This window comes from Colletotrichum godetiae, assembly GCF_030913485.1.
Source record: "Colletotrichum godetiae strain CBS 193.32 chromosome Unknown BDP55scaffold_29, whole genome shotgun sequence".
Taxonomy (NCBI): Eukaryota; Fungi; Ascomycota; class Sordariomycetes; order Glomerellales; family Glomerellaceae; genus Colletotrichum; species Colletotrichum godetiae.
The window spans coordinates 336,932-356,526 of NW_026851277.1; the positions used below are offsets into that span (position 1 = coordinate 336,932).

Genomic DNA, 19,595 nt, shown 5'->3' on the forward strand with positions numbered 1-19,595 from the left:
GCTGATAACGGTGCTCCCACATGGTCGCACGATAACGCGATAAGACCTCGAGTATCAGATAAGAAAAAGACCCTGCGCTAAGCCGACTTCAGCCACTCGTCTCCGCTGGCCATCCCGTCCCCGAATCGGAGGCCCAGGGACCCCACTCCGGCCCTTTGCACTCCAGGATGGCTCCACCTTCCCCCGCCTTACACGTCCGCTTCACTCGACAGCTTCCCCTCACGCCCGTCCACCCCGAGCGCCAGCTGTTGTTCTCGCTCAAGACGGAAAAAGCTGTTGCCTGAGCCTCTCAGTCTGCAAAGCATTCCTTTGGACGCTCCTTCACATGCGGCAAAGTGCTAATGCGAACGGCTGCATGATGCCCCTGGCTAAGGAACACACAGTGACGGCTTGGCTCGGTCAGCTTACAACACTCCTTTGGACAAGATGAGGTACTTTCGTTACTCTCGCAATCTTTCACTCAAGTGAGTGCCGTGAATGAGACAAAGTTTGGACATTTGACGGATACAGCTACGTAGTATGCTCAAGAAGTCTTGAAAGTGGATACAACAGCCTACGACGTCGGGAGCATCCCAGGAGAAGAAGTAAACGAGGCCCAACGGCGCAACGTCGATAGACGGCACCTAGGCATACACACGCAGCAGGCCACAAAAAGGGTCGGGTTCCGGTCGCACATATCGCGGCCAGACTCAACCAACCAATAAGTCACGCTTGGCGTCAGCAAGACGGCCCAACCCTGCAAAGAAAACGGGAGCTAAGCATCCTGTTGCTTCTTTTTCTTCGAGGCATTTCTGCAGCCAGCTACCGTAGCGAGGAGACTACGTACAGATCTGTTGTCCGACCCTGCGGCGTTCCGTTCCCCTTCCAATGGGGTTCATTGTGGTGCCACATGGGGGGTATGACGGTCGAGTATAAACCATACCGCGGGGGACGAGGGGACGGGAGAGCACATCACCCTGCAGGAGGCAGTCCGTCCAGGGTCCGGCCATTGGCGATGTGCTCCGTCACACACAGCTGATTGCGGCGTTGACCCTTGTAGCTGCCTTTCTTGATAGCTGCCCACGTTGCATGTCGACGCTGGCAATGCGGTATCCTTCGTGGAGGAGGTAGGCAAGACCTAGAGGAGGGGGGATAAGGAGAAGAGAGACACATAAAAGGCATGAAGTGACAGCATACCTCGACGGAGGGCCACCTCCCCGTTTCCGCCCCCCTTCCTACTTCCACGCCTCGCAACGATCAGCTACAACCAGCCATGGCAAGCTGCCAGGTGCAGGGCGAGCCCGGCCTCTACGGCCTGGGCATTCGCGTCGCCTTCTACATCCAATGGTTCGGCGCCATCGTGGTAGAGTACCTCGACATGACAGACCTCCCCGACATGCGCCTCCTCGGCCTCCTCTTCTCCGCCGCGGCCTTCCTCGGCCTCGTCATACACCTCTCCGTCGCGGCGGCGGCCAGCAGCGTACAGCCGGCCGACGTCTACATTGTCCTCCTGCTCGCCATGGGCATCTACATCCCGCTCGTCCCGCTCTACCTCTGGAAGACGGTGACGTGCTTCAGCCGGTATTGGGATCCGTTTCGGTGGTCTAGGGAGACGCCGAGCCCGGCGTACAAGGGGTTGAATTTCATGTTGTTGCTGGCTATTGCGTCGCTTGGTGTGTGGTATTGGTGCTCTTTTGCGCCGGAGAACGATTGTTCTTCGGAGCAGTATGGGTTCTTCTTTAGCCGCGTGAGTTTAGGCAATAAGGCGTTTGTGGCATTTAATGCCATCATGTACTTTGTCATCCTCTTTGTGTGTGTGCTCGTCCTCCTGCTCAAGGTCGGTTGGAAAGTGCCCTTTTGGAGGGAGAGGCGGAGGAAGCGGAGAGTCAAGTGAGTGGCCCACCCTTGACCCAACGATGAAGAGGTTTTGGGACTGATACTATTTGGTGTCTAGGCGAATGCACATCATGGCGATCAAGGAGATGAAGACGCTGAGCAACGTTGCCGTGGCCGCGACACTTACCGCAGCCGTCGAGCTGGCCGTCGTCTGGAATAAGATCCCCGACGTGAATAACGTCGCGGATGTGGCGCAGGTCTTGCCTCTACTTGTTAGTGCTGGCTTCCTGGTCCGGATCCTCTTCCTGCATTTCGCGGGTGTAAATGACGCTTCGGATTCGTCAGAGGAGGATAGTGATGGGGGGTCGCATAGTTACATGACGGAGTCCCAGGGCGGGTTGCCGCCGGCACCACCGCCTGTTCATCCGCGGTGATGGCATAGTGGCTGTGGTTGTTGGAGGTGGAGGTGACGATGATTTGATCTAGAGGTGTACATTACTGTTCTTGTATACCGAAGCACGAGAGACTGGAACACGACCTTGGTCAGTGAGGAGTTCTTGCTAGAAACATTCAGAGAGTCATGGGATGATATCATTGATAGGGGATCCGAAGATTTGAAGTATATCAAGATGTATTGCAGCTTTTGCTCATCCATCCAATATCATGCTCGCCTGCTACCCCCCACGCTTCTCCATGCTCATGATATGGATCACAATGACAGCCACCTAAACCATCGTACATTCAACTCCCAACTTTGCCCATCCACCCAGGCACGCTCGTAACCCTCCCCATCTCATCCACAGTCTCATCCCATAACATCCTCTGCAACCTCCAGCCGTCGTCCGAGACAGCAAACCCATCCGGCCTACACATCACCGTCAGTCAAAGCACAACAAATCATAAGAACAACTCACTCCCAAATCTCCTTATCCCCCAACGTCTTCCCATGCGTCTCCCCTCCCGCAACAGAAACAGCATGAACCCCAATCCACCCAGCCACCTCCGGCGTCCTCGCCCTCACAGCCTTCACGGCGTCAGCGATGAAGCGGAAGGGCTGGGGGAGAACATTGCTCATGTTCGTGTCCACCATCCCGGGACAAAAGGCGTTGACGATAACCCGCTGCTCTTCCTCGCTCCCGGTACCTACACCAACACCATAATGCCTCGACAACTCCCGCAAAAACAAGAATCCAAGAAGCTTACTATCCGCATACCGCGCCATCCCATCAAACTTCGCCTCAGCATCAAGGTGTCCGAGAACCGATCCCCCCTCTGCCACACCCGCCTTGCCCGCCAAATTCGTCTTCCCAATCGCCCGGCTCCCCGTCCAAGTAAGCCGTCCAGCCCTCCCCGTCTCGCGTGCCGTAGCCTCCAAAAGCGGAAGCAGCTCCAACGTAAGAAGCACATTCGAGAGATAATTCACCTGCACGGCCGCTTCGTGCCCCGTCACCGCAACGCGGCGTCGGAGTCCCGGCACGCCGGCGTTGAGTATCGCGATGTGGAGGCGCGTGTGCTTCGACGTGAAAGTTTGCGTAAAGGTTTTGACGCTGGTGTAGTCTTCTGTGTCGAGCTTCATTACCTCCACGACGGGGGGTTGGGAGAGAGAGCGGAGGGATGGGTTGGCGAGGAGGGATTGTCTTGTTGCTTCGCCTTTGGATACGTCGCGGACGGCGAGGATGAGGGGGGAGGCGCCGAGGAGTAGGAGTTGGCGGGCTAGGGCGAGGCCGATGCCTGATGTTGCGCCTGTTACTATTGCTGTCTGGCCGTGGAGGGTTAGGCCGTTGGGGAGGGGGCCGACTGGAGGCTGGAATAGAGGCATCTTGGATTGAGGTTAGGACGATAATGTTTGAATAGCTTGCTAGTGACCTTTGGCTACCACTATTGCTCCTTGTAGACCATCCTCTCGTCCTGTTTATGAAGCCATCGCCAATATGCCATCTTCACGATCCAATCCCAACTCCGCCAAGTCCTCAGATGCCCTCAGCATTCCAAAGTCCGCCATTCCTTACTTTTTTCCAATCATCAGTGACTGCGAAGGATTTCGTAGAGGATTTGGCGGACTTGTGCTTCGTCACGGTTGCTTGCGACGCAATTAGTCATCCATGATGTCGCCGGGCGCTTGACCATCAGTACGATTGCTCGTTGGCGGCTGTGGCGGAGACGGTGCATTGCATGAGCTACCGGAGCCTAGACTTCCAGAGTCCTGTCGACGAGAAGTCTCCGAGGACATGCCGAAGCCCGATGGGATCGGGTCTAAAGCCGGTCTTCGGCTCACATACCGTCAGCCGGTTCCGGGGGCTGAGTGACTCAACATTTCTCAGTCGCCACGAGAGTGGGAAACTATGACCTGTTCTCAGGAGCAATCCCTCTTATCGTAAATGATGACGGGTCGCGGGTGTCTTTGTTGGCCGCAGGCGTGACCTGCATTATAGCAACTGGGTTGGATCCTTACGGGTATGATCCCGAGGTCACCCAGCCCCCGCTCCCTCATTCTAAGAGCGGCGCAATCTGGGATCTTAGTCACAAGCGTCGGCACTCGCAATACCCCGTACAGGTCTCGAACTTCTTGTGACCGGTTTGAAATGAAGCATTGAGTGGCGCATGGGTGGCAGGACAATGTCGTTCTCTGGCATTGCGTCTCTGTCGGGGTCGCTGATAAGCTGGCCACTAACTAAATGGTATTCTCAACACTGACGTACAACCAACCCTGCCCTCAAAAGCCTTCTGGTAGACATGAAAAAAGGCCTGTTTCGCGGCAGCGTCGATGCTTCGTGTAGCGACTGCGCAGTCGCTGGAGAGGAGCTCTCATCCCATACAAGCCCTGCGAAAAACAAAGGATAGCCATAATTTCCTTCCCAAACTCCGAATTTTGTTGAAAAAAAAAGTCGATGAACAAGACGGCGGTAAATCTCGTTTTGTTGGCAAATTCTGCCCTTCCCTCTAGGCCTCACACCCGGGGATGTCCTCTCTTCATCCCTCCCCCAGCCGAACTCCAATGACGCGTGACAAAAGAAAGGTATCGGTGGAGTTGTTTATGCGGAGGCGGAGGCGGCAGACTCGGCCTTGACCTCGGTGCCGGCCAGGTTGGTGGGCTTCGCGTTGGGGTTCTTGGTGTAGTAGTCGGAAATGGCGGCCTTGATAGCGTCCTCGGCAAGCATGCTGCAGTGGAGCTGCGTTGTGTTAGTTACTGGGCGATGGAGCAAGAGGATTGCGCTCATTCACGTACCTTGACGGGAGGAAGCTTGAGCTCCTGGGCAATCTCGGTGTTCTTGACGCGGCCGGCCTGCTCCAAGCTATACAGTATGTCAGTATCAGCGCGGTCAAAACGTCGAGGGCAAGGTCACTCACGTCATTCCACGGACGAGCTCGGTGAGGTAGCTGGAGGAGGCGATGGCGGACCCGCAGCCGAAGGTCTTGAACTTGACGTCGGAGATGACATTGGTCTTGGGGTCGACACGGATGTTGAGCCTAGAGAGTTATGTCAGCGCTTGCAACGTGATGGCGAAAGGTTCTTGTTGCGGTGTCGCTGAGGAACAGATGGTATGCGTCAGGACGCAAGAGAATGGGTAGCGAGGCAGCGCATCGTGACCGAGACCCGAGTGCACGCCACCCCAACCCGAGCGTTCCAAACAACGATGTTGTGGGATCGAGAGTATGATTCGAGGATGGCTTACTTCATGACATCACCGCAAGCGGGCGCACCGACGAGACCTTGGCCGACGTCCTGGTCGCCCTTGGGCATGGAACCGACGTTACGGGGGCGGGAGTAGCTGTACACCTCAAGTTAGCCCTCTGTGTCTTCCCAATGAGATATCCGGGGTTGCATACTGGTCAAGGACCTTCTCGTGGTATCCCCTCGTCGCGCCGACAGTGACAGCAGGTGCAAGCTGACGAGCGGGCAGGGTGGAAGGACGGACAGAGGTCGCAAGGACCCTGCGAGAGGCGACGCGGAGAGATCTGGAGAACATTTTGGTCGAGTTTCGGACTGGTGGTTTTTCAAAGAGGTGCAGGTCGATGAATATCGAGCTTGGGCAGCTTAGATCGGTAGGAACGTAGTCGCAAGGGTCGATTTAAGGTCTCGTTGATGAGTTGAGATGGCGATGGCGACAAAAAGTGGTCGATATAGCAATTTGCGTTTGGCAAAGGATCGAGGTGTTGAGGGGAGCAGATTTGGAGGAAGGCGAGAACTTAGCTGGGAGGATAGATGGAAAATGGAAATTATTAGACATGGCCTGCGGGACTTGTGACGGAGAACGATGGCGATCTCGGGGGTAGCAGAAGCCGACGGGCCAATGGGAGCGTTCAATGACCATGCATTAAGTCATGGACAGTGGCCGGCCACTGCCTACCGCCTACCTACGCAGTAGGTACCAGGTATTCACTGCGCTAACCTACTTCGTATCTTAGCACGCAGTTACAGTCGTAGAGGATGGCTCGGCGCCTCGGAGAAGACATTTTTTCATCCGCCTCCACAGCGCCGAGGGTTCCCAGCCTTTAATCCCAGCCAAAGGTGGAGGGCATTTCCTTCCATCTCCGTTCCAAGGTTCCTTTTTTAGTGCCTTTTTCAGAGTGTCAGAGTGTCAGAGCTGCAGACCAGCCCGTTATCTGACCCACTCTTTGTGGTTAGAGAGATATCTAATTGGTCGGGGCGATGCCGTGTTTCCTCGGCACAGCAAGAAGGCATCGATGCGCAACCACGACTTTGGTCCTGCCGTCCACGGTTGACCGTCCACATCGTTGACCTTGCCTTATCGGACCCATACAAATTGGCTATCAGATGCAGGTGACCAGCTGGCAAAGTGAGAATCCATCAATCCAACAGCTCTACGTGCTCCAAGTGGGGATAATTGGGGGGTTTCTTGACGGGGCTTGACGGGGCTCGACGGGGCGGCGAACAATTTGTCATGGTTCTTCGCCGTTGTCGCCAGCGAAAGAGATTGAATCTGATTAGATACGCAAGCCACCTCTGTGCTCGCTGAACTTTGGGTCCTAACGCATTTGTGCATGTCCGCTTCCAATGGACGCCTAAGTCCGGGGAAACCGCTTACGTACATTTCACCACACAAAATGGCTCCGCATATGCATCTACAATGACCTCTTGCCACGGACATGCAAGCAACCCAAAAGATGCTCTTATCCATCTACCTTTCGCTCAATGCGTCTCCATTTCACTACGTAATCCTCAAAATGTGAGGTGCACGCCACACTGTGCCCCCCCCCCCCCTCCAAAGCTGAGCTAATGACACCAACCACTGTCACCCAAGCCCCAGGGAAGCTGCCAAAGTAAGTTCAGGCACCAGGTCCCTGTAACTCCAACGCGGGGCACTCAGTCTACCCACCACCACCACTTTCTCCCGTCTTCGCCTGCAACAGCTTGAGCACGAGCACAGCCTCTCACCTCGTTGCTAAGCTCTATCGCCTCCCGTTGGCTGCCTGTTTTGTCTCTTACACCGACTGCGAGGCTGAACACAACTCAGACGCAAAACGAACACACCCTCCGCCTCTTTCTCCCAACTACTTACACCTCCGGATTCGCGGCCAACCCCACATAAGGTATCTCAGAGACGACAACCTCGACTTGGAAGCCTTCTAATATCGCTCCAATCATGGCGTGCCCGCATCTTGAGTCCATAGCTGCAGGTAATTACTACCCAGTCTATCTTCCTCACCTTAGCTCTGTCCGACATCTTGACGCTGACTGAACCTTCCCCAGCGCTTCAGCCGCCTGCACCTCACAACTCGGTCTACCGGGAAGATTGCACCCAGTGCTTCGATTCCATCGTACGCCTCGCCCATGATCCGCTCGCTTCTGCTGTGTGTTGACCTCCCCAACTAGGACGACCCTGCCGGTGTCGATGTTTGCCTCCAGTGCTTCAACGGCGGTTGTGCTGGTGACCGCAGCCATGCCCAGCTCCACCGACAGCTCTGGAGCCACCCGCTCGTTCTCAACATTCGCCGCACCCGCAAAGTCGTTGTTCGAGATGAACCACCCTTGAAGATGTCCAAGCTCGCCATCGCCGCCGAGACCGAGGCCGACCGATACGATACCACAACCGCTGTCAAATGCCTTGAGTGCAACCAGGAGCTGGACAAGACAAGCGACAAGCTTGCCCCCATTGTGGACGGCATCATGAAGGCCAACACCTTCTCGAGGAAAGAGGAGGTCAAGGCGTGGGAGCAGGAGCTTACGAGCTGCGAGCACATTCTGCTCATGCAACAGACCGAATCACGAACCATCCAGTCTGGTGATCTCGGACACTGCTCCGCCTGTGATCTGCACGAGAACCTGTGGCTTTGCTTGGAATGTGGAAATCTGGGCTGTGGACGGAAGCAAATGGGAGGTGTCGACGGCAACTCTCACGCCCTCGCACATTCGGACCAGTCCGGCCATGGTGTTGCTGTCAAGCTGGGATCCATCACCCCCGAGGGAACCGCCGACGTCTACTGCTACAAGTGCGACGAAGAGCGCATCGATGGCGATCTTGGCCAGCACCTGGGACACTGGGGCATCAACTTGGCGAACCAACAAAAGACGGAAAAGAGCTTGACCGAGATGCAGATTGAACAGAACCTGCGCTGGGACTTTAGCATGACCACAGAAGACGGCAAGGAGCTTAAGCCTCTGTTTGGTGCTGGATTGACGGGCCTCAAGAACCTTGGCAACAGCTGTTACCTCGCCAGTATCGTTCAGTGTCTCTTTGACACAACCGCTTTCAAGGATCGCTACTACTTGCCCAGCCGCGACCTTCCCAATGTTCAGGAGCCTGCGGCAGACTTGGAGACCCAGCTCCGCAAAGTTGCAGACGGCTTGCTCTCGGGTCGGTACTCGAAGCCCGACTCAGATGTGACTGCATCTGAGCACTCGCCCGCGATTTCGCACCAAAAGGGATTGGCCCCGGCCATGTTGAAGCACCTGATTGGAAGAGGCCACGAAGAGTTCTCGACCATGCGGCAGCAGGATGCTTTCGAGTTGCTGCAGCATATTTTCAAGCTCGTCACTCGGTCTCAGCATCCCTCCGATCTCGGCGACCCGACACAGCCGTTCCGCTTCACTCTGGAGCAGCGGCTGCAGTGCCTGGGATGCAAGAAGGTGCGGTATTCGACTAACGAGCAAGATAACATCTTCATCGACGTTCCTCTGGAGAAGGAGCCCACTGTCGAGGGCGAGGAGACCAAGGCGGACGCCTACAAGGCCGTGACTCTCAAGCAGTGTCTCGACAACTTCACGGCCGAAGAGGTCGTCGAGCTGACTTGCTCCGCATGTGGTAGCAAGGACGGCTACACCAAGCGCTCCCTGTTCAAGACTCTTCCCGAGAACCTGGTCGTCAATGCCCGCAAGATGGCAGTCATCAACTGGGTCCCTGTTAAGCTTGACGTACCCGTTATTGTCCCCGATGAGCCCTTCCTCCTCGACGACTACCTTTCCAAGGGTCTGCAGGCCTCAGAGGAAACCCTTCCCGACGAGCCTGAGGCCAGCGCTCCAGCTTTCGTTGCCAACCCGGAGGCTGTCAGCCAGCTGGAGGCTATGGGCTTCGGACGCAACCGCTGCGAACGGGCGTTGCATGCCACCGGCAACTCTGACGCCAACGCTGCCATGGAGTGGCTGTTTGGTCACATGGAGGACCCCGATATTGATGACCCGCTCGTGTTGGGTGGCGGCGGTGCGGGAGCTGGAGGAGCATCGGCGGATCCGGAAAAGATTGAGATGCTCGGCGCCATGGGTTTCTCAGTGCCTCAAGCGAAGAAGGCTCTGCGTGAGACTAGTGGTGACGTGGAGCGAGCTGTCGAGTGGCTCTTTAGCCATCCCGAGGACCAGGGCATCTTTGAAGACGAAGCCCCAGCCGCCGGAGCCGATCCCGCTGCTCCCAAGACGGACGCCGGCAGCGCCGCCACCCCTGCAAATTACCAGCTCCAGTCTATTGCCTGCCACAAGGGCACAAGCATCCATGCTGGGTATGTTGATGATGGCCACCTTGAGACTGACTTTCAGGGTTTGCTAACAAGTTCACAGTCACTACGTCGCCTTTGTTCGCAAGGAGGTCAACAGCCAGCCTACGTGGGTTCTCTTCAACGACGAAAAGGTTGTCGAGGCAGGCGAGATTGAGGAGATGAGAAAGTTTGCCTACGTCTACTTTTTCAAGCGTGTTTAGGTGGAAATTGGGCGTAACAAGAAAGGCGTTTCGGTTTCGGGGCAGGGGTGACGACGAAAAAATCAAGCCAGGATCAATCGGTCCTGCGCAACTTCATGACGGCGGTGGTGGGAAAGGGCCACGGATGCATCTGATGGGATGGGGATGACTGCATTACAGCATGGGCGGGCGGCGGTTTACTGTGGAGAGACGAGACAATGCATAGTGAGGGGTTTAGAAAAAGGGAGACTTGAGGCTACTTAGCCGTCCATTGAGATTATGAACTTTTCTAGTGATTGAGATCTGCCAGTCTTTTGTGTCTTTCTTCCATGGCAAGAAAATCCAGTGGTCATTCGACAGCAAATGACCGAGAATACCACCAAAACGCCCCGACGCCACACAACCATCATATTACATACACACAGATTTCCGTGGTGTGTTCTCCCACTTGATCCATGAACTTATCATGACCTTTTCTCGTCCGCCAATCAAAACATAACGCACATCCTACACCGAGCCAGCAGGCCACAACAACAACAACAACAACAACAACAACAACAACAACAACAACAACAACAACAACAACAACAACAACAACAACAACCCCCAAATCCTACTCCGCTAAGCGGTAGCTGACGAGGGTATCAACGCGGTGGTTGCTGGTGCTAAACCCACGCAGCTGAACGCGCTCGCCATTGACAATCTCCTTGGCGTCGCTGTCGCCCCACTCGACGGGCACCTCGGAGTCCGCATCCGCGTAGACGAGGACGTTGAACGTGCAGTCCCCGTTAAGCTGGGGGAGGAACGTGACGGAAGCGGTGATTTGGCGGAAGATGGCTGCGATTTCAGATTGGATTTCTTGTTCTGTCTTTTCGGGGGTTGCGTCTTCCGCGGAGGCGGGGGATGCGTTTTCTTGGTCTGTTGGTTTTGAGGAGGTCTTGGAGGAGGAAGAAGAAGAAGACGTCTTTGAGGATTTGGATTTGGAGGGGCGGCCAAAGATTTCGACGTCGAATTGCCAGCGTTCTACGTGTTCGCCCGTGTCCTTGTCTGTGATTACGATGACGAGCTTGGAGATTTTGCCGCGGAGCATCCAGCGGTCTAGTTGGGACATGATCTTTTTGATGTAGGCTCGGACTTGGTCGTCGGAGGAGACTGGAGAGGTGGTGTTAGCTTGTGGAGGGGTCTTTTCTGGAGGCGAAAATGAGGGGAATGTCAGGAAGTCGAACCTAGCATGTTGAGACCGTATTTCTTGACGCTGCAGAGGGTTGGTTAGTCTTCATCTGTCGCGGGAGGGGAAGAAATCCAACGCTAGACGTACGCTGAGAAGTCTTCTGCCGGGTAGACACCTCGTTGGAAGCTATGGGGAGGATAGGTCAGCATTCGAGTTGGCGCATGTCGAGGGGACGGGACGAGGTTTCGTACAGGATGGTGTGTATCGAGTATTGGAACTGTAGGTAAAGGAGTTAGCTCGGCGCATCGGTCAAACTGGCAATGACAGCCAGAGAGGACGGAAAGAGAGACTGACGAATTCTGCCACGAGCTTTGCGCTTCCCTTGAGGGCGAGCTTGTGCACCTTGGACTTGTCCTCCTTCTCTGACTTGTCGGCCTTGCTAGCCTTGCTGGCTTTGGCAGGTTTGGCGTCGGGAGCCATCGTGATAGATCTCGGGGTATCAATTGGCGATGTCGATCGGTGGTATCGGATATCGATATCGGTGTCGAGACGGAGGACGGAGGTGATGTTGGACCCGGGAGGCGGCGTTACCGGGGAGGAGGACGACGGAGAGTTTGTTTACTTTCGGGGGTTGAGATTGAGATTTGGGATTGATTTTTGGGGGTTCGGCTGCGGGGTGATTTGGGTGCAGGCGGCGCTGGCTCGTCATTGCTCGCGGCTGATTGCCCCGCCGCCTGGGCCGTCCGGGGGTCGAAGCTCCCGGCAGTCCACTTGGGTACGTATATGTTCTACATACTCCGTACCTTGACAAGGTGAACCCTTCACCTTACCTCACCTTGTCTCACCTTGTCTCACCTTCCCTTACCCCATTTTATTATCTCAACTTCATCTTCAACATTTTAGCCTTAAACCTCGCAAACATAGAGATAATTTGGTTCCAGGTTATTGAGGACAGCTAACAAATACTTGGGCAGATGCGGCAAAATGACGGCCGAGTCCTCCTGCGGGTCTATTCACACTATCAAAGACGTGATGACTCGCTGGGAGAGTTCTTGGTTTAACAAGAAATTACGATTGCAGGCTGCTAACTGATATAATTGCCATCACCCACTTACCTATTGCTAGCTGAAATTATCACATATACCAAGCAAGTCGCAGTCGATACAATCTATCATCCTGTCATGAAGGGTTTCGAATACAGCGTTATGAAGAACGTAACCATATCTTGAGCAATCCGCTTGTAGAGAGTTTCTTCACACATTGGTTGAGTATTTCAAATAAATACGCTTAGTAACTATAGAACAGAAAGTAGTCAAGGTGAAAGAAGGCTACTCTACACTTATACAGCGTTTGGCGTTCCTTTTTTTGTTTGTGTTTCCTCTTCTGATTCGTCACCATCAGGTCCACCCACTTCTAATCCCCGCACATCAAGACAATGTTTATTCTCAACGCACGCAACACTTCGCGACGATGATGAACCCAGACGAGAACACTCTCAAACCAAGCCATGACAAATCCCACTATGATTTCCTACAGACTGTCCAAACCTTGGACCCGAAACACGTACCTTCCGCAGAACGCGGCGCTTCCCGCAGAAGGCTAATCATTGTTGGCGACGTTCACGGACGAGTATCACAGCTCCACAGGCTCTTGCACAAGATCAACTTCGATAAGGATGCAGGAGACCACCTCGTCTTCACCGGCGACCTGGTCAACAAGGGCCCCGACAGCGCCGGCGTGGTGCAGCTCGCCATGAACCTCGGCGCGAGCTGCGTCAGGGGCAACAACGAAGACCGCGTGCTGGCGGCGCGTGGGTTTGTCGAGCGCGGCAGGGTTACTGGGCCTACGGGCGACGACGGGAAAATGTATTTTGAAGACAGCAAGGAGAAGTTGCCAGCGGACATCCCGTACGCCGTGTCGAGCGACTATGTTACAGCGACACAGCTTTCTGGGGAGCAGGTATCCTGGCTGGCGTCGCTGCCTCTCATCTTGCAAATCGGACCGTTCAAAGGCGCCAAGAGTCCTCCTTGGAACTCTGGGAGCGTGGTGGTTGCACATGGTGGTCTGGTACCGTTACTGCCGATGGACGAGCAGGATCCTTGGGCTGTGATGAACATGCGCAGCCTGGTGTACCCGACCAACGGCGCTCACCCGGAGAATATTGTAGTGGCTCTTGCGAAGAGGATTAAGACGCGCCTGTGTCGACGTGCGGCATTCCAAGTGATAAAGGATGAGAGACTCAATGGTGAGCTGGCACGAGTCTTGAGTCTTTGGGATGGTAACGATGTTTCAAAGATTGCGAAAAATCAAGAGGGAGGGACCATCCCCATTGAACTCAAAGACGGGGAGCGCTGGAGAGAAGCTTGGAACGAGACGCAGAACATGATAGAGGTACCAGAGGATCGCTCCGTTGTTGTGTATGGTCACGACGCCAAGGAAGGGTTACAGGTGGAACCAGACGTGCAAGTTCCGGAATCGCTCAAGGAGAAAGGGGTCCAGGGACCATGGACTAGGTATGCGTTTGGATTGGATTCCGGCTGTGCGTATGGCAAAGAGCTATCGGCGATGGTGATTGAGACGAGTCCGGATGGAAGTGATGTTATACATCGTATAGAACAGGTCAAGGGGGTTTGAGGAATAAGACGTCGGGGGGGGGGGATCCGAAGATACCAGGGTGAAGCATGGGTTGCCACTTGTAAGTCAGACAATTTCCCATGATGTGCCACCTATCCTTACTCAGGTATGTTCTGTTCCTCGTCTCAGAGATTATGTTCTGGAGACCAGTCCTAAGCAATACGGAGAGAATCGAGCGTGGCAGGGAAGAGTGATGTGAGTAAGTGGGAATCGGCTGCAACGTCCAAGTTCGTGTGCCAATCGTGCGGGACAGCAAGACATGCAAGACTTCTGAATCAGAGCCAAAGAAGCATACGGTTGAAGAAGAGATCTATCATAGTTCTCCCAAATATGCAAGGGTTAAAAGCGAGTAGTACTGGGGTAAGTACGTAAAGTGCATGTCTAAACGTACGAGTGACAAATCTATCATCGGGTATCATCTTGAGCTATCTGTTTAAGCACTGAATTGGTTGCCTACTAAACACGCCTCACGCTCTAGAATGTTTCTGCGTTGGCAAAGCTATATGCACGGTCAGCAAAGGACGTTCCCGGGATAGATGCATCAGCTAGAGGAGTGCCATGATTACTTCACGGTATATGGTAATGGACCTGCGTGTAATTCAACACTCATCGTCAAAGTCGCAGACAAGCCAGGCACAGACAAGCCGGATGAAACTGGTCCCCTCATTGACTACCTCGACGCAACCTATACACATCTTGGCCGGGCGTTGTCTCTTCTTGGCACGGGCGAGGTGAGTGGTGAGTTTGGCTTGGCTTGGGCCTAGCGAGGATGCGGTCGAGGTAACAGAGTAAAAGCAACTGACACCCGCCGGAAATACCGGAAACCTCGGCATCGCCGGCTCCATCACCCAACGTCATTCTGCCCACTGCTCTTGTACAATACACTCTTTCCCCCCCTTCTCATCCGCCACACCCCCCCTTGTATTTCTTAATTGCGCCCATTCGAAAGGGAAAACATCATTGCAGCTATTTAGCTCGGGAAAGTCGGCTTTCGCGTGCCTCTGCAAGAGAATGTCAGATACCGCCGACGATGAACCCGTATACAAGCGTAAGCGGGTCGCAAAGGCCTGCCAGACCTGCCGATCCATGAAATCCAAAGTGAGATTACACAATCCAAGTCCCTTATACCCTTTCTTTACACACTGCAATAAGACCTACTTGTTTACGGCTTACTCATACATATCGACAGTGTGACGGAAAACAGCCAAAGTGTGGTAGATGCGTCGGGTACGGCTATGAATGCGTCTACTCCGTAGGAAGACCTCGCCGTCGACGGGAAAAGGCCACCGGGAACGGAGTTGCCGGCGCTGAAGGCGTCCCGGCCGGCCCTGGTCCCGGCGCTCACACGTATGTCGGCCTCCGCACCGCCGTAGATCAGTATGAGGCTCTGGCGCAGAGCCTCATTGCGCAGCTACCCTCGGCGCAACAGCAACAAGACGCTCAGGCGCAACTCAACGCCATCAAGTCGCAAGTCGACCAGGCTGTGAATAAGACGACTTCGGCAGAGACACCGGCATACTCGCCGGACGTGGACCGCGGGCAGCAAAACCACCAAGACTACCAACCTTCGCCGACACCCTCGCTCAAGCCTAGCCAGAGGTACTTGGGCGAGGTCAGCGACGTCCACTTCTTCAACGTGATTAAGCGCATCCTGCAGACCAAAGACGCTCCCGGCGGCGGGGCAGACCACGACTTTGACAGCTACGAACAGGACGGCGATGCGCTGCTTGCCGGCGCAGCCGCGGGAGGGAGGCTGGTGGAGCTGCCCGGTCCCGAAAAGGAGCGCAAGTTCACCGATGTCTATTTTGCGACCATCCACCTCGCGTACCCTTTCATACCGCAGTCTACCTTTTCGAAGCTGTGCGACAGGATAGGGGGCGCGCCCAACGGCGGTGATCGGTTGGGAGGCACAGAATCTGCTCTTTATTGTAAGTGTGAACCACACACTGTTGTAACATCAGCTTCCTGCGAGCCGTGGGGTCAGAGAATCAGATAAACTAACGTGACCCATAGATGTCATTTGCGCCATTGGTTCATATTACACGTCTTTTCTGGAGAAGAACTCGGATACCCGCCATTTCCACGGCGTCTACTTCCAGCGCGCTCTGGCTCTCGCCGCGTCAACGGCATCATCGGATCGGTCGATTAACCAGGTCTCACTGCTACTGACGCAATGTTTCTACTATCTCGCCGTATCTCGTACAGACAGGTTTGTTTACATTGTCTCAACATGTCCCCAAGCACATATCTGACACTCACAGCTGCTGGATGACCCTGGGCCAAGCTGTCCGGATCGCCCAAGGTATCGGCCTACACGTCGAAAAGGACAAGAACAATCCCCGACACACGGTGGAAACCGAGACGCGTCGCCGGGTTTGGTATTCCATCTACGTCCTGGACCGTCTCCTCTCCCTCCAGCTGGGCCGTCCCGCAGCCGTACACGAAGACGACTTCAACGTACCGCTTCCTTCGCGGCGCGCCGACTCGGAGATCGACTGGGAGGCCACTCACATGGAGCCGCCGGTTGAGGAGACGTCGGGCGGGGACTACTTCCTCGCCGTCATCGGCTTCTCGCAGATTTTGGGCCGCGCGCTGCGAGATGTCTTTGGGCCGAAACACTCGCAGCTTACCTCTGACGGTGCCCTCAGGACGAGGGAACTTGATCGCCAGCTTGTGGACTGGAAGTCGAGGCTCCCGCGACGGTTGCGATTTGATCTGGGGCACGCTTTTGACCAGAACTTTGCGTTCAAGAGACAGGCGAGTTTCCCCAGGACGCGAATTAGGTTTTTCGTCTTGAGTAAAAATGTGTGAATACAAACGCAGAACTGACAAACACCAGCGGAACATACTCGCAGTCAAATTTCACCATCTACGGGCCCTTCTCCACCGGCCATACCTATGCTATCCCCTCCTCCGCGGCCTCGACGACACCTCTTCCACACTCTCTCAGGTCGACTGGAACCTCGTCAGCATATCCGAAAAGACTTGCGTCGCCGAGGCGCGGGAAACGGCGCGGCTGCTGCACGGCGTCTCGAGCGAAAAGGACCTGGTCCACGACTTCCCCTGGTGGCAGATGATTTCGTGTCTCTTGTGCGCAAGCTCCATCCTGCTGATTTCGAGTACGTTCACACAGCCCATGGCGGAGGACGAGGCCGTATTCGACACCGAGGGCCTGTCGGACGACGCGGAGACGTGTCTTAAAATGTTTGAGGCGCTGAGCTGCAACTCGTCGAGCGCAAAGAGCGCGCGGGACATGTTGAAGGGGCTTAAGGAGTGCGGCGTCGACTGGAAGAGCAAAAATCCGCCCCGACCGGCGGTATTCGCTGAGATGCCGCAGCAGCAGCAGCAACAGCATCAACAACAGCAGCATCAGCATCATCAAGTGTCAAACAGCTCCTTGCAGGCGCAACATCAGGCGCAGCAGGCGATGCTGTCGCCGGTGGAGATGGGTGCGCTGAGCGGAATGCCGGACTCTGCTACCGCGCAGGATATCGGCATGCTCGGTATGGGTGTCGCTCCACTTGCGCCCGGTCAGTGGCCGGCGGAGATTGTGGACTCGATGGCGTGGTCTGCGCAGTTCTTTGATGCCATTCAGGGGTATGGGAATGGCGAGTGAGGGGCATTTCTTGGTGGGGGTAATGTTGTAATAACACAATGATGTATGTTGGTCGCCATGTACAAAAGTCATTATACATTAGTCAACGACAGCATTTTGAGATGTCCAGCAAATCGAATTCGAAACTTCGTACCGAGCACCATTGTATGTTGTTAAAACTAGCATCTTGCCTCTGTAGAAAATCGATTCTGTGATGATCACTCATAACAGGCACTCTAGTGCTCTGCAAGTTATCAGCATCAAGTTCTTGACTTTGCAAGGATAAAGCCCTCATTTCCCGCCAAGTTTCACCAGTGGATCCAACTCAAGAACTGCTTGTCGAACTGTTTTGTGAGCAGGCTTTACGATTCATAAAGGCCTCAGAGGCAGCCTGCTTGGCATAAGGCAATGTAGGATACAGCGGATAAGCCGGCCTGGATTTGAGTGTCTATTTACATGCTTCGTAACGAGTTATTAAACATTAAAATCTTGGCATCTTATTTGTATGGGCCCTTGATGAATCGTCTCTCCACAGGAGGAACTTTGGACATGTGTTGTTGCTCTTTGCCTTTATTGCCAATATGCAGTAAGTAACATCACAAGACCACTTCTTGATAAGGATCATGTAGACAGGGCTCAGTTTCCAAAGCCATCATGTCTGTGTCAAACAGAATGCCAGGATGAATTGAATAAGCCTCGAGAGAACAAAGGTTTCAAGTAGTCTCTACAAACAGCAACTACAAATGATCAGTCTCGAGGCTGAATCTCGGCTTCTGGACCCCTTCGTCTGGCCCATCCCTGGGAACACCGCTCAAGTTCCGAGTATGCAGCCCAATTTCGAACTCCATCTTGTCCGTATCCTTCTTCGTCCAGCCCTCAACCGGTATATGAGTCCTAACCTCCAAATGATTCTGGCAATTCTTGCACCCCGATACATGCCATCGACTCAACACAGCCTCTGTCCCAACCAGAACCTTTTCTCCGCTCTTCAACGTGGCCCAGGCGGAAACGACAAAGGACCCTCCAATGGCGGCGCGGTTGATTCCGCTGACGGTCAACACGGGACTCGGGCCATGAGGCTCGCCAACCCGCGTCGGCGGGTCAGGAAAGTCGTATGCGTAGCCCAGCTCGGCAATGTTGACAACATCCCTGGACGTCATTGCCTTGTCCGCGCCGTGAGGGTTCCTGAACGGGTCTAGGGGGCTGTCTAGGGTAAGCCAGGTGCCGCCAGCCACGCCGGGCGTCGGGCCCTGGTTGTCGACAGAGTTGGTGCCGGGGTAGCCCTGGATGATCTCGAGTGAATTCTCCTTGTTGTGTTTCTTCTGCCAGCGCCAGAACAAGAGGTCGATGAAGCAGTGGTGGAAGTAAAAGATTGGATCAAAGGCGGCCGTATCGTTCTCGCCCATGTCGCCGTTTGCGTCACCAATCTGGTCAAAGTTGTGCTTGGGGATGTCGAAACCACCCACCGCCAAGTGAATCAAGTTGTGTGGGGACTCGAGCGGTGTGGCGGATTTGAACCCAGTCTCCTGAAGGCCGTCATCGTTCCATTGCTGGGCGGAAGTAGTATTGGAGAAGACGGTGTAATTGGGGGCGTCGAGGCAGTGGTCAAACTTATCCTTGACACCGGCGTGAACCTTTTTACCGTCGCTGTTCCGGAAGGACGACTTGTTGAGCCATGTGGTGATGTTGTCATTAAGCATTTGGTTCGTCGCTGCGTCGCCTCTTTCCCGCAGCGAATTGTTGTGTACCCACGTCTTGTTCTTGTCTTTCTTCGTGCCTACAAGACCAGAGAAGGGGTAGCGGACAGTCTCATAGCCTTCGGGCTTGGTATAGTTGGCATCCGGGATGGGCTGGAGCCGGTCCGTGATTCTGGCCTGGAACGTGTACGAGAACAGTGGGTTGGGAAACTCCTCGAGAGTACCTTCGTACTTGTACGTTCTCTGCAAGAAGATGGAAGGGAGGCCGTGCTCTAGAGACTCCTGCTCCGTCTCATCCCAGTAGGGCAGAGCCACGCCGGGGACCTGGCTCTGGAGAGCTTTTTCGAGTCTCAGAAGGTAACCCCGATGCCAGGTCGGGAAGAGGACGTTGCCGTGGTTGCAATAGCCACCTCACCAAGCCGGGTTGGCGTATCCGGCGCCGCGGAACGGCTCGCCATGGTAGCCGGCGATGAAGAAGAAGGAACTGAGGTCATCCGGGGGAAGCTTTTGGATGCCGCGGAATGCCCTGACGAGGTCGTCCAGCTCCTTGGTGG

At 54.8% G+C, this 19,595-nt stretch overlaps 8 protein-coding genes across 8 annotated transcripts; 4 read left to right on the forward strand and 4 right to left on the reverse strand.

Annotated features, from left to right (window-relative positions):
• Positions 1–1,252: 1,252 nt before the first annotated feature.
• Positions 1,253–2,249, forward strand: BDP55DRAFT_633724 (uncharacterized protein; the record flags this gene model as incomplete). The annotated part of the gene is made up of 2 exons (XM_060572592.1): positions 1,253–1,869; positions 1,934–2,249. 2 exons carry the CDS (start codon positions 1,253–1,255, stop codon positions 2,247–2,249), a joined length of 933 nt encoding a protein of 310 aa, XP_060427782.1.
• A 307-nt stretch (positions 2,250–2,556) lies between these two features.
• Positions 2,557–3,634, reverse strand: BDP55DRAFT_695188 (uncharacterized protein; the record flags this gene model as incomplete). The annotated part of the gene is made up of 2 exons (XM_060577438.1): positions 2,557–2,680; positions 2,730–3,634. 2 exons carry the CDS (start codon positions 3,632–3,634, stop codon positions 2,557–2,559), a joined length of 1,029 nt encoding a protein of 342 aa, XP_060427783.1.
• A 1,110-nt stretch (positions 3,635–4,744) lies between these two features.
• Positions 4,745–6,034, reverse strand: BDP55DRAFT_669212 (NifU-like N terminal domain-containing protein). Its single transcript, XM_060575280.1, has 5 exons — positions 5,644–6,034; positions 5,490–5,585; positions 5,164–5,283; positions 5,042–5,108; positions 4,745–4,985 (listed from the first exon to the last, which is right to left on the reverse strand). Exons 1-5 carry the CDS (start codon positions 5,781–5,783, stop codon positions 4,848–4,850), a joined length of 561 nt encoding a protein of 186 aa, XP_060427784.1. The 5' UTR covers positions 5,784–6,034; the 3' UTR covers positions 4,745–4,847.
• A 1,004-nt stretch (positions 6,035–7,038) lies between these two features.
• Positions 7,039–10,235, forward strand: BDP55DRAFT_669214 (ubiquitin carboxyl-terminal hydrolase). The gene is made up of 4 exons (XM_060575281.1): positions 7,039–7,455; positions 7,529–7,596; positions 7,652–9,768; positions 9,827–10,235. The coding sequence occupies exons 1-4, from the start codon at positions 7,422–7,424 to the stop codon at positions 9,963–9,965; spliced, it is 2,358 nt and encodes a 785-aa protein (XP_060427785.1). The 5' UTR covers positions 7,039–7,421; the 3' UTR covers positions 9,966–10,235.
• A 236-nt stretch (positions 10,236–10,471) lies between these two features.
• On the reverse strand, positions 10,472–11,776 carry BDP55DRAFT_669218 (DNA-binding protein). Its single transcript, XM_060575282.1, has 5 exons — positions 11,470–11,776; positions 11,367–11,392; positions 11,263–11,301; positions 11,171–11,199; positions 10,472–11,096 (listed from the first exon to the last, which is right to left on the reverse strand). The coding sequence occupies exons 1-5, from the start codon at positions 11,593–11,595 to the stop codon at positions 10,558–10,560; spliced, it is 759 nt and encodes a 252-aa protein (XP_060427786.1). The 5' UTR covers positions 11,596–11,776; the 3' UTR covers positions 10,472–10,557.
• Positions 11,777–12,296: 520 nt separating this feature from the next.
• BDP55DRAFT_695191 (calcineurin-like phosphoesterase) lies at positions 12,297–13,749 on the forward strand (the record flags this gene model as incomplete). The annotated part of the gene is made up of 2 exons (XM_060577439.1): positions 12,297–12,329; positions 12,652–13,749. The coding sequence occupies 2 exons, from the start codon at positions 12,297–12,299 to the stop codon at positions 13,747–13,749; spliced, it is 1,131 nt and encodes a 376-aa protein (XP_060427787.1).
• A 1,011-nt stretch (positions 13,750–14,760) lies between these two features.
• Positions 14,761–17,365, forward strand: BDP55DRAFT_695192 (fungal-specific transcription factor domain-containing protein; the record flags this gene model as incomplete). The annotated part of the gene is made up of 5 exons (XM_060577440.1): positions 14,761–14,847; positions 14,939–15,677; positions 15,763–15,958; positions 16,011–16,506; positions 16,589–17,365. 5 exons carry the CDS (start codon positions 14,761–14,763, stop codon positions 17,363–17,365), a joined length of 2,295 nt encoding a protein of 764 aa, XP_060427788.1.
• Positions 17,366–18,081: 716 nt separating this feature from the next.
• BDP55DRAFT_555564 (uncharacterized protein) lies at positions 18,082–19,434 on the reverse strand (the record flags this gene model as incomplete). The annotated part of the gene is made up of 1 exon (XM_060569501.1): positions 18,082–19,434. A coding segment is annotated over one exon (1,353 nt), but the record flags the coding sequence as incomplete, so codon positions are not given.
• Between the last annotated feature and the right edge of the window lie 161 nt (positions 19,435–19,595).

Coding starts and splice junctions, on each gene's coding strand:
- BDP55DRAFT_669212 (XM_060575280.1), bottom strand. CDS start 5,783: ATGTTCTCCAGATCTCTCCGCGTCGCCTCTCGCAGGGTCCTTGCGACC. Junction 5,586..5,643: donor CACGAGAAGGTCCTTGACCA/GTATGCAACCCC, acceptor TGAGGTGTACAG/CTACTCCCGCCCCCGTAACG. Junction 5,284..5,489: donor GCTTGCGGTGATGTCATGAA/GTAAGCCATCCT, acceptor ATAACTCTCTAG/GCTCAACATCCGTGTCGACC.
- BDP55DRAFT_669214 (XM_060575281.1), top strand. CDS start 7,422: ATGGCGTGCCCGCATCTTGAGTCCATAGCTGCAG. Junction 7,456..7,528: donor TCTTGAGTCCATAGCTGCAG/GTAATTACTACC, acceptor AACCTTCCCCAG/CGCTTCAGCCGCCTGCACCT. Junction 7,597..7,651: donor CCCAGTGCTTCGATTCCATC/GTACGCCTCGCC, acceptor CTCCCCAACTAG/GACGACCCTGCCGGTGTCGA.
- BDP55DRAFT_669218 (XM_060575282.1), bottom strand. CDS start 11,595: ATGGCTCCCGACGCCAAACCTGCCAAAGCCAGCAAGGCTAGCAAGGCC. Junction 11,393..11,469: donor CAAAGCTCGTGGCAGAATTC/GTCAGTCTCTCT, acceptor CTTTACCTACAG/TTCCAATACTCGATACACAC. Junction 11,302..11,366: donor TACTCGATACACACCATCCT/GTACGAAACCTC, acceptor TCCTCCCCATAG/CTTCCAACGAGGTGTCTACC.